This window comes from Neomonachus schauinslandi, chromosome 4 (genome assembly GCF_002201575.2).
Source record: "Neomonachus schauinslandi chromosome 4, ASM220157v2, whole genome shotgun sequence".
Lineage (NCBI taxonomy): Eukaryota > Metazoa > Chordata > Mammalia > Carnivora > Phocidae > Neomonachus > Neomonachus schauinslandi.
Window position 1 is genome coordinate 152797580 of NC_058406.1, and position 15862 is coordinate 152813441.

Here is a 15862-nt window from a genome sequence, read left to right on the forward strand (position 1 = left end):
TGTGAAATTATTTTCCTTTGCTTTCTTTTTTATCTCTTAGCTTTAGATATTTACTTTAAACTCAATAAGAAAATTTGAATACCCTAAGAGAAAAATGAGCAAAGGATAGAACAAGAAGCTGTTGTGATAAATGAATAAATTTTAAAAACGAAGAGAAAGAATATAAAAAACACAAAGAGCCAGACAGTAAAGGAAAGCCTGTTCTACCTCTTTTGCAATTAGGGAATTGCAAATTAAAATAATGAGGTACCACGTGTTGCATATCATTTTGGAAAGAAACCGTTTGGGGAAACAGGAACTCATACACTGTTATTGTGACTATGTATTGTTTCAACCTTTCCAGGAGCAATTTGACAAAATGAATTAAAAGCCTTAAAAATACATTTGCCTTTGACCTATTAATTTCACTTCTGAGAGTATATCTTAATGAAATAATGAAGTATGTGTGAATATTTAGCCATAAAGATAATTAAATGAAGTACTGTTTAAGGTAGTAAAGTATTGGACATCATTTAAGTGACCAACAAGAGCAAAATAAAGTTATGGCACTTTTTAAAATTCAATATCATCGTATTTGGCAACTATAAGTATTTTCCACAAGTTTACTTATTGACTTGGAAAGATGCTGAAGGAGTATTAAGGGGGAAAAAAAGCAAATTAAAAATAATTGTTCCAGTATTGTGTAAAAATATTTACATATTTTGGAGAAAGGGAGATAGAGACTGAGGTAGGAAAGACATGAAGTCTATGCATGTAAGTGTTTTTAGTGGTTGTTTGTGGATGAGTAGATTGTCTATGGTGAACACACAGGCTTTTGTAATATAGTATGTATGCTTTATTTAAAATGTAAAGATACATAATTTTGCTCTAAAGTTTCCCTGGGGTAACCAATAGAAATGTGGACAGAGGCCATGAACAGGCAGTTTATATAAACAGACACTGGGTTAGGTATCCTGGATGTGAAAAGATGCTTGAACTCACAAGTGAAAGAAGAAATGCGAATATTACATCAATAGGATACCACTTTGTATCCTTTGGATTGGCAAAAAAAAAAAGGTAGAAATTTGGTGAGAAAAAGGGGAAATAGAATTCTGATGGAAGTCTCTATTGGCACAACTCATTCTAGAGAATGGGTCTGGAGGGCCATTCTGGAGAGCACATTAAGTGGGTTTTTCTGGGATTAGCCATCAATCCAGATTTGAGAAAACCAAATCAAACTGACTTTATTTTATTATGGGTTAATATGGATCTGTTAATATTATGGACTTTGTTTTATTATTTATATCATGGATAGAAAAAGCAGATAGGAGTGCTGCTTCTCTCAACGTAATTCATACAAACACAATGAGTTGTCTTACTAAAAGAAAGTAGTTAAAATCTTGATAAAGGATCCCATGAACCTAGATTTTATAATAAATGAGGAGGAAATGGATAAAAATGATGAGATCTGTGAACTTCAGGAAAGCAGACTTCAGAATGGCCCAGCATTAACATAGCTTGTTTAAGCCTCAAAGAAGCTGCCAGCCCAGGGGTGACACAGCAGCTTAGAAGGACACAGGAAATGACCATTTGGCCAGAACTATGTCAGATTTTGTAGACAACGACCACTTTATACATCCTGGAAGTCGGGCATAATACCTACTCCTGTCCTAGCTCAGTAAGAAAAATATTCAGAAAGATTTTATAAACAAAAAGACCTCCAAGTATCATTAGCATTGAATCTTCCTCTGGCCCCCATTGTGGGGCCAGAGGTGAGGATTAAAACTAGGAATATCATGTCCAGACCTTAATGCCAGGTAAGGCAGTGACAGTGGAGACCGTAATAAGTAAGGCAACGTAGTCTGTGTACCAGAAAGCTGGAGACCACCGAAGGGTCTGTATCTGGAGAGAGGGCATAAGTAAATAGTGGCCGATGGTTACCACGGAATTCTTTGCAGCTGATGTTAGAAATAAGCATGCAACCTGCAATGTGATTAGATCTGAGGAGGTTCATAGATAGGGTTGCCAGATAAAATATAGGGTGCCCAATTCAATTTGAATTACTGACAAATAACAGGTACTTTTTCAGGGTAAGTATATCCCAAATAATTGCTAAATCTGCTCATTCTAGCCATTGCACAACACAGTTTCTGAAAATAAAAGCTATGCACACAGGCAAATCAACCCAACTTATTTCCTAAGAATATATAGCAAACACAGGGATAGCTGTTGTGTTTGTGGTAGAGGATAGTAGGGATACAAATGAATACATAAATATTACATAAACAATGAAATAAGTGAGGGCCTTGAATGGACAAGTGGTGATAGTGAGCTGAGTATGATGAACTCCACTCTCTGTGCCTAAATCCAAAAAGAAGTAAAAAAGGTTTGCCTGCACTCTCCTGGAATTTCTTCCCTGAAGTCCTGCTGACGCTGTCTGGCTGATATCTGTTCTACAGAACAATCCCTGTGGAATACTCTGGCACTTCCAGCAAAATTAAGCCACGGGAAAGTGAGTAGGTGAGGGAGTGGGTAGGTGGCAAAGGATTCAGGAGGGGAAAAAATTAATAACTTTATAAACCTCGTAAAAAAAATGAAACCAGTAGACAAATCTCTTAGGAACATTGCTTCACCTAGATTTACTTTTCTAATAGAGGAACATTCTTATAGAGTAAATATTAGTGAAAGAGTATCAGTAAGCACAAATCCTTAACTGTTGCTGACAGTCAGCTGGAAGAGTAGGCAAAGTTTAAACTCTCCCCATTGAAAAATGACAGTTCAGTACATGTCACCAAGTAACCCTTACTTTCTTAAAACCTTTTTCTTTTTTAATGTTACAGCTGATTACAAGGAGAGCTTTAATACGATTGGCAACATCGAGGAGATTGCATATAATGCTGTTTCCTTCACCTGGGACGTGAACGAAGAGGCGAAGGTGAGTGGAAAAATAGTATTGATTCATTCCTCATGCCTTTTGAATAATGCCACCATTCTCTGCAGATGATTCTTTCACAAAAGCCTCTGTAAGTAGGGGAAGACCTGTTAACTCCAGCCAGAAAAAAAGGAACTGAACCTGTTATCTTTCTCTAGAAGTTACGTGCATTCAGTTATGTGCAGTTAAATTGCCCTTCGGTGGGTAAAGGAGAAAAGGGAGTGTGCGTGTTTCGCTGTGGCCTCCTGCAGGACAGGCCAAGCTACGTGTCCCTCCCAAATCCTCCAGCTCCCCATGCTTCATTTTAGCATGTGGGGCTGGCAAGGCTGGGACAGAGAACCTTTTTTACCTACACTGCAGGTTCCCCCAAACAGCCCTGACTGCTGCCTTCTACAGAGGCAGAAAAGTGTTCAGAGCTAAAGCCCCATAGGTAAGTGACTGGGCAGGCCTCTGGCCACATGAGTCCCTCCAGGCATACCCTGGTTGAGGGAGAGGTACAGAAGTGCAGGTCTCTGCCCTTCACTCCCTGCAGTATAGCCACCACCATGACCTTGAGCCAAGTCTTTCATGCTGACTGCTTTAGCTTTTCCAATTTTTCTCTGGTTAGAAAGGGCAGTGGTAAAATCTCTGGCTAGTTGTGCCCTGAAGATAGACGTCCACCACTACAATACTTTGGGTAAAAAAAGTAAGACTTGCTGATACTTCGATTTGCTTTCCAGACATGAGTCTCTTTGATTTTATGAAAACTACAGACTTTCTGCTTATGCTCACTTTTCTGTGTTCTTTAGCTTCTGACCTTTGATCTTTATTTTTCACTGAAAAAAGTTTCCAGATGAAACCTAAGCTTATTTTCTGTCTCAGTTATGTACCATTTAGGAGGGTGTTAGAAGACTCTGTCTTCAAACTAATGAAAAGGTCAATGTAAACAGTTCCCTTCAATGCTTCATTGTCTGTGAGCAGGGGGAAGGCTGGGTGAGAAAGGAAACTGGATGGGAGTTTGTGGGCGTGAGTTATGGAAGAAGAAGAATTGCTCAGTGTCTCGTTTCACTCAGGTATGAAACAATGTAAGTGAAATTGGCTTTAGGCCCAAGAAAGGTGACCCAAATGGGTAAGCAGCAACAGAGTGCCAGAACAGCCTGGAGCATGTTCCAGTGGCTCAGTGCATCCAAAGGAAGGAAGTAGGCCTTGCAGTGGGTGGGAGGTCAGGTCCTACACAGACCTGTAGGAGAAGTTTGTCTCTGCGATCCACTCCGCCTCCATCTATAGCTCCTCGTGCAAACCTTGTGATCTCTCCTCATGCCCCACTCTTTCAGAGACCAGATGACTGGGGTAGATAATGAAAGGCCGCCTCTGCAATGGCACCATGGGGCGGGGGTTGGAGTCCTTAGTGAGCCATCTGACCTCCCTGGGCTTCAGTTCCCTCCCACATAACAAACTCAACACTTCCAGTTGTCTCTGGGGCACCATGAGTGGTGCTGGGGTTATGATGGCTGAAGATGTGGTGCTCAGGGAGAGAGGACAGGGGATCCAGTAACCCTCCAGGAGTGTGAGGGGTGAGAGGCAGGCCCACCACATGGCGAGCACAGGGCTCAGGAAGACGGTGGGATCCTACCATCGAAAGTGCCTTGTCACTGTAAAGCGAGCTATAAATGTGAGCTGCCGTCATATCTCCAGTTTTCATCATCAGGCAGTCTGTGACAATGAGTGCTAGGGAGTGAATGTGTCAGTGGAGGCCTTATAAAGAAATTGCCTAACCAGAAGGGACAGCTTAAATGATGGAGGCTCTGTGGTGAACCAGCAAGGTAGTCACAGTGGGGTTGAATTGACCTTTCTTTTAGCCCAGTTCAGACGATAGCGCTCATTTCCCATAGGTAGGAGCTCACTTTTCTTCTTTCAGTATGTGCGGTTGTGCCCTTGTGTTCTGACAGGTTTAAGCCCACATAGACTTTGACAAATGGCAGTGGAGAATACTTTATATTGCCTATTGGGGCAAAATTTGTTTGTTTAGTATATATTTTTAGTGACTGTTACTTGGTTGTTGCAGTTGTATGCAGTCTGGCTTAATCAATAAGCAATAAAAAAAATAATAATTTCCCTCAAACTACTGGAAGGATTTTTTTAAAAAGAAAAACCATGCAAGTTAAATTCACTTCATTAAGGAGGCAAGAATATTTTTTTGTTCAACCTGTAGACCCTAAGGTATTTCTTTAAAATATTGATTTTAGGGGTGCCTGGGTGGCTCAGTTGGTTAAGCGTCTGACTCTTGATTTCAGCTCAGGTTGTGATCTCAGGGTTGTGAGATTGAGCCCTGCTTGGTGGGGAGTCTGAGATTCTTTCCATCTGACCCTCCCCCGCTCGCTCGCACGCACGTACTCTCTCTCTCTCAAAATAAGTTAATAAATCTTTAAAAAATAACATAAAATATTGTTTTTAAAATAAGCAGATTGCAAAAAACAAAGTTGTGTGTTTGTTGAGGAAATAGTTTCAACAAAGCAAGAAGTAAAAGTCCTTCTCACAGAAGAGTTGTGATTTTCATAACGTGGACTTCTCAGGAGCTGTTGTACTTGCCTTCAAGTTCCTATTTGTAACATCCACAGAGAAATCTTCTGTGGGCTTCCAGGCTGGGGCTCCATTCAGTGTCACATGTTATTTTGGTTTACATGGCCAGAGGACACAAAGTTATGACCTACAGCTTTTGTGTGGCCCAAAGAATGTTTACATATATGTGTGTGTGTGTGTGTATCATGCATTTTTGTTTATATTTCAATTTAAAAATTTTTAGCTCATATTTAATAATCAGGAGATTATGGTTTTTTAAATCTAGGCTTCCAGATTCTTTTAGATAATGAAAGATTCTGGCACCCATGAGCCCAAGTGTTTGCCCGGCCATGAGTGGCTCTTGTGAGGTAGTGGCTGTTCTTTTTAATACTTTTTCTAGTCTTTTCCATTCTGGAAATTTCCTTACTTGGTCCTCAAGGACATCTGAGTTTTTATGCCTCAACCACACCCCCCAAACAACTGAATATGCAGTTTACATCTTCACTGGTTGTCAGAGTTGGGGAAAGTAGTGACCCAATGGAGGTTGACACAGTATGTCAGAGAGGAGTGGGCCAGGAGCGCCTCCAGCATTCCCTGGTTCCTTGGGCCAGGCCCTTGGCAGCAGGCCAGAGGTCGACTTGTGTTGGCACTGTTCGAGAGAGTTGCTGTGGCCTTTCAAATGCCCACGATGGTGGTAAATCTTGACCTTTGAAGATGTTTAAAGAAAAACATCAGAAATCACTTGGGTACAAATATAAATACATATCAACAAGTTGGATAACATCACTCCATGGTTAAAAATGAGATTTCTCTTGCACAAGACCAGCTTTAAAGACAACAAGGTCAGAAGAAATACTAGAAATATACTTTGAGTCACAGCAGCATCATTTGAGAAAACCATATGTTTTCCTGTGGTAGCTATGTTAAAGGGTAGCTTTTATTTGGAGATTTAAGTTTTGGGACATTTGTTAAAAAAAAAACAGTCTGGTATTTGGTAGTCTTACCATATATGTATAATTATAAGACCTGATGATATTTATGGCTTTTTCTAGAGCATGGTTCCTACTTCTTTCTTTTGTTGCCACCTTACATTTTATTTCTAGCTCTCCTTTAGCATGAATAGAAGAAAGGAAAGGTTGTGAAACTCTAATTGTTTAATATAGGAGGGCGCCTGGGTGGCTCAGTCGGTTAAGCGTCTGCCTTCAGCTCAGGTCATGATCCCAGGGTCCTAGAATCGAGTCCCGCATCAGGCTCCCTGCTCAGTGGGGAGCCTGCTTCTCCCTCTCCTCCCTGCTTATACTCTCTCTCGCTATCTCTGTCGCTCTCTCTCAAATAAATAAATAAAAATATTTAAAAAAAAATTTTTATCTATAGGAAAAAGTTGGGCTAGGGAAGGTGTTAAAACTGTTAGTTAAAATGAGGTCTGGGGATTAACTCCAGATTCTCAGCCTCAATTACAACATGGTTCTGGCATAAGGATCAGCGTTCTACCCAGAACCGGTTTTGCTGGTTGTGCCACAGTGTCCCTCTGTGCAGTGACCCAAGCAGCAGAGATAGTCTTCAACAGGACATTCTTTTCCCCTCAGGGTCTGTGCAGTTTGCAAGCTCATGTAACATTAACTGATATCCCTGCATCCCCGGGAACGACTCAGGCGATATCTGGGTGTCTGAGGGTCTCAGTGTCCACACAATCACAAATTGGAAATGGATGGGGGATCATAGGGTGGTATAGAAGAAACAGCCCTGAAATGGAGTTCAGACAGTTGGGGACCAGTCGTGGCCCTGGAAGAGCTGGCTTTGTGACTTTCCCCTCCTGAGCTTCAGTTTCCTCAGCGGGAAGATGGCAGGAAGGGGTGGGGCGGGGGAGGGTTGACAGAGGATTAAGGTCCAATCCATGTGATTCTAATGGGAAGATCACAGTGCTACATTCTTTCACCTGACTCCCGTTTACAAGGTCATTTCCATTTTTCTTTTTTCCCTTAGCCAAACATTGGTATCTACAAAGTAGATTTGTTGCTCACTAATCCCCAAGATGAGGAATTCCCATGCAAGACCCTATTGAATTATTGAAGAGTGGTGAGCTCAGATGCCTTGCATGGAATACTGCCCTTCTCCAGGCGATGACATGACCCCCAGAGCAGGAGTGCCGCAAACCCTAATGACAGACTCCCCTTTCTCCCAGATTTCTAAAGAGATTCTTGAAACCAGCCCCTTATTTTTGTCCAGTGCTGTTTTCTCTTTTTCACTGTGATTTCAAGATTAAACCAACTCGATGTGCTACAAAGGCCTCTCTCATGTGACCACAGACAATTACTTGAGCATTAAGATGCTACTTAGTTCTTTGAAGAACAAGTTTCCTTTTTGTGTCTTTCCACCGGAACACTGTAGCAATTCCCCCTTTACCCCCATTTCTATCTTCATTCTTCTTATGGTTTATAAACTTAGATGAAGGAAGCTTCTTCCCATGAAGCCGTTTTTTAATCCCTCTGAATCCAAGCCTTTGGAATGATCTTAATCCAGTAAAAATGTTCCTCCTCCCTCACTACCAGCACCACTAAATAATCAAGCAGTCACATACACCCACTATTACCCTATCTCCTATCTCTGATTTTTAAAAGAATCTATAATAATTCAATAACATGAAATTCTGTCTCTCCTGGGTTCCTCTTTGCTGCCTGTCACCTGTTTGCAGAAGCAGTGATTACCCTCCAGAGTGATGCCTACCCCATGCCTCCTTCCCCTCTCTGTGCTGAATTGCAGGAAGGGCTTCGGGTGATTGGTTAGTCCAGCCTTCTGCTCTGCCATATCAGCAGTGAATGTTCTTCCTCCTGCATTTGGGGGTTCAGGGAGGAACTCTTAGACCAGAAGTTGTTGCAATTTTAGAAAGGGTCAAGGACACAGATAAGGCATATGTTTTTATCCCTGTTAACAAAGTTTTGTGCTGAGATTGGGTGGGGGGCAGGGTTGAGACCTGGTCAGGATGGGGTGGGGAGCAGAGAGGCTATGAGATGTCAGGGATCATTTTCCTGTGTATCTCAGGTTCTGATTCCACTAAATACCCGACTTTCTACATAGCAAGCATTGCAAGATTAGGCAAGTGGACAAGGTGGACTTTTTAAATGTATGTCCTTCAGAGTCCAGAGTCCATGCTCTTAATCATCCCAAGAGAGAGAAATCTGCATTTTTTTAATTTATTTTTTTTTTAGACCAAAGCACACAATGATTTTCCTTCTCAAAGAAGTTTATGGAGTACAGGTCCAGAAAAAAAGAAAACAAATGATGAGCTCCATCTCCTTGAGCAAAGCGGTTCAATCGAGCTACCCTGCTTTTTCCACCCTCTGTCTCCTCTCTTTCCTGACCACCAATGAAAATGGTCTCACTGGTCCAGTACTTCTAGCACACAGGTCTCACCCTGTCCTTGGCTTTGGTTGCCCTGGTGTATATTATCTATTGATATCATACATATTATTGATTAGAATGAATATGGGCGTGAGGACAGTTCAACTGGGTGTGCGTGTGTGTGTTAGCCTAACATTAGTGATCTCATTTGCATAATTATTACCTCACTCTGTATTAATTAAAGATCAGTGCATGCTTTGTAATGTAACTTCTTCACCATAGTGGGACACATTTGTACTCCATGTTCCTCACTTCTCTAGCTCCTTTCTCTGGTATCCTGAATTTCATTTTCATACTCATTTACATTATTTTTGTACACTTTTCTTTTACACTTTTTCTTCTTTTATGTGTTATTACACTGTTATGAACCATGAAGACTGTTCTTTTCCCTTTTTTACAATACCGGGCAGGAAGCACAACATAAAAAAATTCCAAGCAAGCATGATGGTTATTATTAGAGAAAATGAGGGTTGCAGAAGGCACACATTGGCTGTTAGCTTTATGTCTGCAATGTGAGAAATCCAGTAAATGAAAGTCCACGTTTCCCAATCTATAAATTTGAAGCAAATATTTACACATAAGCAATACTCATTTTAGAGATAGATCCCTCTAACTTTGGGTCCCTTTGGATGCCTTAAATGAACTGGATTTACGAAAGAGATTTCCCGTGATTTTTGAAATTGTGAGAAATTCAAGGTGAGGGGATGCATGTTGATATTTCTTTCTGGGCCCTATTTCCCTTAATATTTGTGCCTTTTATTTATTGCCTTTGTGTCTGATTTTGCTCTGATCCCAAGGGGATATCATATGAGAACTGAGACCCAGTCTGAGCAATGGAAATACGGATGTGCTGTGAGATGAGTCAGCTGGTTGAGCCAGAAAATCAAAGTGGAGGTTCGGAGTAAAAAGTTACCTCCTGTATTTGTAAATCCATCCTTAAGAAAATGAAGTTCCTTTAATGTCCCAGCATGGCCCTGCAGCTGCCCTGGACTTAAGGACATTTGGTGTGGCCTGAGTCACAAATTCTTTCATGTTGTGAGACATAAATAGAGCTGTCATGTAGGGTGACTTTACTCTGTCCATATGAAGTCCAGGGTTCTTCCTTTTCTCTCTGGATGGGTCAGCCCTTTCCCTTCCCATGCCGTCAAATGAAAAGCACTAACACTAGCACTAGCTAGTGATCACAACTAGTCTAGTGCTAGTCTAGTGGTCAGCAGGTGAAGCCTAGCTCTTTGCTCCATCAGCTGCTAATGGGTGGGGAAGACAGCCATTCTGTCCTCATCATCTCAATTTTAGTGGCTTAAAAGACAGGCTGGTAGAAACACCAGTGCTTTGATCACAGCCTATGTAAAAGTAGTAAGTTGGAGAAAATATAAGTGTTCTAACCATCATGTACATTGCATAGTATTCAGTTTCTTTTTTGTGGAAAATAAGGTTATGCTTATTGAAAGACTGGCTTGAAATTCACCAGATCATGGTAGATCCACTAAATGGTTCCAATTTTATTGTATCTCTCCCTCCTTCCTTCTCTTTCCCTTCCAATAATTCTATTTGGTGTAAAATATTTAATCAGTTTTTATTGGGCCACCTCACAGCACTTAGAAAATTACAGTCTTGATAGTCTTGAGAAATCTTGCTTTCCAGGGGGATGTTTCTAAATGGACTGTGTTCTCTTTCTGCCAAATTCCAGTGCTGGACACCAAGAGAGAAGACAAGATATGTAAATATTGATTTTCAGGATGAAAAAAGAAACCAAAGGAGTGGCCAAAGAAGACCATACTCCTGATGTCCTGTGGGTTCATGACCTAGTTCATGTCCCCAGCCCCCTGCCAGCAGTCTGGGAGCTCTCTTTCTGCTTATAAAACAGTCTAGGATGAAATCAGGTTGATAGATAGTACTGATTAAGAAAAAGTTACATCCCAATTTTTTGTCTAAGTAGGACCCAATTTTAAACAAGTCATCTAATGGAAGATTAGAGAATATTATAAGGCATCTTTCATGGTCTTAAAAGTAAAACAAGGTTTGGTGGAGGCTCCTGGGAGGGGTCTTGAAAGGTCAAGATACACACTGTGAAGCAGGGCAAATGGCATTTTTATGTGTTTGCTGGGGCGTGGTGTGGGTGAAGGAAGTTTTAGAAGGGAAAGGTAAACATTTGCTGGAGTCTTTGGTATTGAACTTAAACAAAGCCATGCCTTTGTTCCAGTTTTATAAGGTAATGGATGGCAAGAAAACCTTAAAGCTAGACTTAATTCCTATATAGAAGGAATAATCAGTGGAAGGCATCTCACTGAAGATATCGACGGCCTGATCTTTGGTTAGGGTGTGGTGTATCCATGGTTTCTGGACTGAACTCTGTTTAGGGCTCTGTAACTTCCATGCGTGAACTGTTGTATGTGCTCAGAGAATTAAGTTACAGATTTGGATATCATAGGCTGATGTGTGCGTGCATATGGGTGTGTGCACACACCCACATGCACCACAGTTAATATTTGTTCAGTGATTACTATATACTAGGCATTCTGCCCACTGCTTTATATACATTATGCAATATTCATATTTTAAGTGGATATCATTTTTCATTTAAATAATGAAGAATTTGAAGCCCAGAGAGGTTAGCTAGCTTAAGTAAAGTTGCACAGCTAGAGCACAGCAGAGGTGGAACTCCCACCTTGGACTATCTAAAACATGTGCTCTTTCAACACTGCCTTTTTGTATGGGAAGGATCTAGCAGTAATATATTCTACATTATTTCTGACAAAGGGCAGTCACTCCTTCGAAGCAGCTTGCCTGCTGCATATCATGTGCTGGTCCAGGCAGTGGACGTTCATGGACACACATAAGCCAGGCAGAGTGTCTGCTCTCAGAGAACATTTTGGCCAGGTTGAGAAGTAAGACGTAGCTGTTAATAATGTAATATGAGGAGAAGAGTGACAAAGACTCTAATGAAAATAGAGGTAAAGTGCCAGGAAAGTTCTGGAAAGGGAGAGAACTCTGTTTTTTATTTAAAAATGTCCCCAACTTTTACTTAAAAAATTACAAATGAAAAGTTGAAAAAATAATACAATTGATGCCACATACCCTTCACCAAAACTGATTCATTGTTAATATTTTGCCAGATTTCCTTTATCTTTTCTCTCTCTTACACACACATACACGGACACACACGCTTATACTTCACTTCTAAATATTCCAGCACTTAGAGATCTCCTTTCTGTGAGATCAGGGAAGATGTGGGGGAGAATTTGGCTTATGAACTATGTCTTAAGGGTCAGTTGTAATTTAAGCATGTGGAAGTTGGAAAGAAGAGCATGCCAGGTGGTAGAACAGGATGCTCGAAGATGCAGAGTGGGAAGCACAAGAAGAGCAGGAAATTGTGGAGCTTAGGAGAGAAGTTCAGAGTTGTTTGTAAAGAGAGGAGAATAGAAGTTATGAGAAAGGAGGAGGTTGCCATGGAGACAATTGGGCCATGGGCAAGAAAGGGTTAAGGATGGGACTTTAGACTCACCCCATTTAGGGATGTTGAAAGAGGGACCAGACAAGGAAGGGGTGGTCAGTAGGACGAGTACAGAAGAAAGAAGAGGTGGGGAGGTGGAGAGAGAAGGAAGAACTGGCCAATGAAGTCAGTGCTGTAGGCAGTGGTTTCTCAAACATGGTCCTCCACATGCGTCATCCAGCTCATCTGGGGAAGGAATTAGAAATGCAAATACTTGGATCCTTCACCTCAGACTTACTGAATTGGAAACTCTGGTGATAGGGCCCTACAATCCATATTTTAAGACCTCTTGGATACTAAATTCAAGAACCCCTCCTTAATAAATTTGCTGTAGAGAAGGCTGGCCTTGAAGCAAGCAATTTCAGCAAAATAGTGAGGAACAAAAGTTATACTAAAAAGTCAATGACATGGCCCATATACTGCCAATAATTTATGTGTGTACATATGTACAAAATCCATGTTGAAAGACATGCATTGTGCCATTATAAGATGAAAAGACTGGAAACAACCCAATGTTAAAGAAATCATTATTCCATATTTCATGGCTCTTTAAAAAAGAAAAGAGCTATCTTCCAAATATATTTAGTAAAGCAAGATGCAGAACTGTATGTTTACTGTGGTACCATTTGTATGAAAAAGAATAATATGTATTGCATAGCATATTTCTAGAAGGATACACAAGAAACTGTGAAGGATCCTCAAGAAATTGTTGAGTTGTTTGGGGAGCTATGCAGGGTAGGGGGGTGCTTTTACAGTTTAACTCTTTTGTGCCTTTTGAATTTTGTGCGATAGTATTACAAACTCACTACAAGTTTTAAGTGTTAAACATGAACCGAAAAGGATCAAAAAAGCAGCAAATGATCAGCAAGTTGAGTGAGTGAATCTTTCAGCCTATGCTTACATTCTTCCTCTGACCAGGAACTCATTATTTATGAAATAGTCCAACCCCCTGTTATGCAAGGTTCGAATTCTTCCTTATCCTGAGGTGCTATTTCCCAAGCTGTGTTCAGGTGACGGAGCTGAATGGCGGAATCCTGCAATCTGAAGAGCAATAAAGGTTCTGTCGGAGAGATTTCTCTCTTGCCCTCTCCCCATCAAAGCCTGTGACTCCAACCCTCCAAAAGTGTACAGAGATCGATTTTCTGTTTCAAATCAATTCACTGCAATTAAAGTCTTTTTGCTCAAATTAATGTGAATCATAACTTAACCTGCCTTTGAATCATTTGGTGATAGTACCACAAAGTGCCCTGAGAGAGAATCCAGAGGGGAATGGGGGCTTGAACTGGGGAACTGGTGAGCCACAAAGAAGCAGCCTTGCAGGAGCAGTTGGGGAGGCAAAGTGGGTGGGGCTTTGTGGCTGTGCCCTGGGGGTGAGGAAGGGCCCACAGTCAGAGAGTAGGAGCAGTTGGGAGACCAGTTATCTGAAGATGGACACCATGTGATGAGGATGAACTCCCTTAGATTTTCAGAGCACTTTACAGTTTAAAACATCATCTCATTTTAAAGTGTCACACTACCAAGGTAGGGATTGTTGTACCTATTTAGAAATGAAGCCATGAGCCTCAGAAAGGTCAAATAATTAGTCCAAGGCCACACTGCTGGGATCTGTACCAGCTACATAATTCTGAGTTTGTTCGTTTGTTTGTTTATTTGCTGTGCTTTCCTCTCATTTGGCTTCCAGTTTCAGAGAAAGCTCTGTCTTTTTTCTTACAGAACTTCACTTTTGAGTTGGTCCTATTTAATCCTTGCTTCCAAGGCTTTTCAAGTTCGACACTCCACCTTTCTGCTGCCTCTTATATTCATCCTCTCTTATTGTGTGAACACCTCCTCCATCTTGGAAGAACACCTGTGTTTGGCCCTGCCATCTGCTACCCGTGTTCCTGTTCATGCCTCCTTCCTCCATCAGACTTCCCAGCTGAGATGCCTTCTCTCCATCTCCAAGTCCTGTCTCCCCCAGCAATTTAGCTTCCTGCCTTTCTCTCCATCAGTCTGGCCTCTCAGAGGGGTGCAGATCCTCCTTACTTCTTAACCTGGTGGCCTTTGCTCAGCGTCACTTTCCTTGTCCTCTTTGTATCTTAGATGTTGGATACTATGGCCAGAGTTCCATCTGTCCCGGCCCCGATAATACACACTTGACCTCATTACTTGATCACAATGACATAAACATCTTGGTTGGCCTCTTCCTTCACCAACCCCCTTCCTTCAGGCTCCTTCTTAACCTCCTCCACACAAACCCTCCTCTCCCATTAGGCTGGTCTCTTCACTCTTTTCAGAGTCAGCATCCATCTCTCTTCTAGCTCAAGACTTCTACATCAGATCTTCCCTGGCTGACTTTCTGATTTCTCAACTTTTCATCAAGTCTTATAGCATGTATAGTCTGGGATTGTCTGTTTAGTATCAAATGATATACATTCCACAATAGCAAAAACTGTTATGTCCCTCCTTACCCTTGAGGATAGGGCTGTACTCTACACTTCTGTATTTCCCTTAGCATCTATAAATAGCATCCTCCATGGCATATATACATGTATATACATACACATATATATTCATACTGAATATATAGTTGGTGCTCAATTTACATGTGTTGATATACAAACAGATAACAAATTTTGAGGATAAATCTGGTTAGAGTGGCTAACTCTGCTGTATTATCTTGATGACTTCAGCTACTCAAAGCAATCCCGCTTCCTAGAAGGTTTGGCTTTTGAAGGCAAGAGCATGAATAAAGAGGGAAATGTGTATTTAGAAAGGCAATTTTCTCTTAATTCATTGGACGAATATTTGTTGAGTATCTATCATGGGATTGGCACTAGGAATAGAGTGACCTTGAGACAGACAAGGACCTTCTCTTATGAGCTTGTAGCCTCATGGAGCAGACCGATAACTAAGCACTAAACAGATAAACAATAAGATAAATCCAAACAATGTTAAGTACTCTGAAGAAAATGGAAAAGAGCAGTGTGATAGAGTTTCCTTCTGGTCATGGGCTGAGGTGGGAAGAGGAGGAGGAAGACAACTCTAGATGGGGTGGTCAGAGCCGGTATTTCTGAAGAGTTGACATTGGACTGGAACCTGAATGAGAAGAAGGAGTTGGCAGTGTGTGGGGCAATCGTGGGAACAGCACTGGAGATAGAGGGCACAGCAACTAGCAGAGGCTGTCACCTGGGAACAGACTTGGTATGTTCTCGAAATGGAAAGAGTCGAAGGCTAAAAGAATATGGAGAACTATGATAGACTATGTGAGTTAACCCAATGTGTATGTATGTATATACAGGTATACCCAGAGTATCTGTAGGAGAAAATAAAGAAATACATTGTCAGGTTTTAAATCATTCCCTAAAAGTGCTATATAAATGGAGGTGTCAGTAAATCTAAGAGTTTCTTAGCTCTTCAACAAAATAGCAAGCTCTCTGAGGGTAGGGAGTCTATCTCATCATTCTTGTGTCCCATTGTGTAGCATAATGCCAGGCACAGACAGAAGATACTTGATAAATATTTGATAAATTAATGCATGAAGG

At 41.2% G+C, this 15862-nt stretch overlaps 1 protein-coding gene across 3 annotated transcripts in view; it reads left to right on the forward strand.

Annotated features, from left to right (window-relative positions):
• Nucleotides 1–15862, forward strand: part of GRHL2 (grainyhead like transcription factor 2) — a 150909-nt gene that overhangs the window by 88374 nt on the left and 46673 nt on the right. For all 3 annotated transcript variants that reach the window (XM_021688703.2, XM_021688704.2, XM_021688705.2), the window contains exon 8: nt 2820–2914. In XM_021688703.2, the coding sequence (XP_021544378.1) occupies nt 2820–2914 (95 nt within the window). The remainder of the gene's footprint in view (nt 1–2819; nt 2915–15862) is intronic.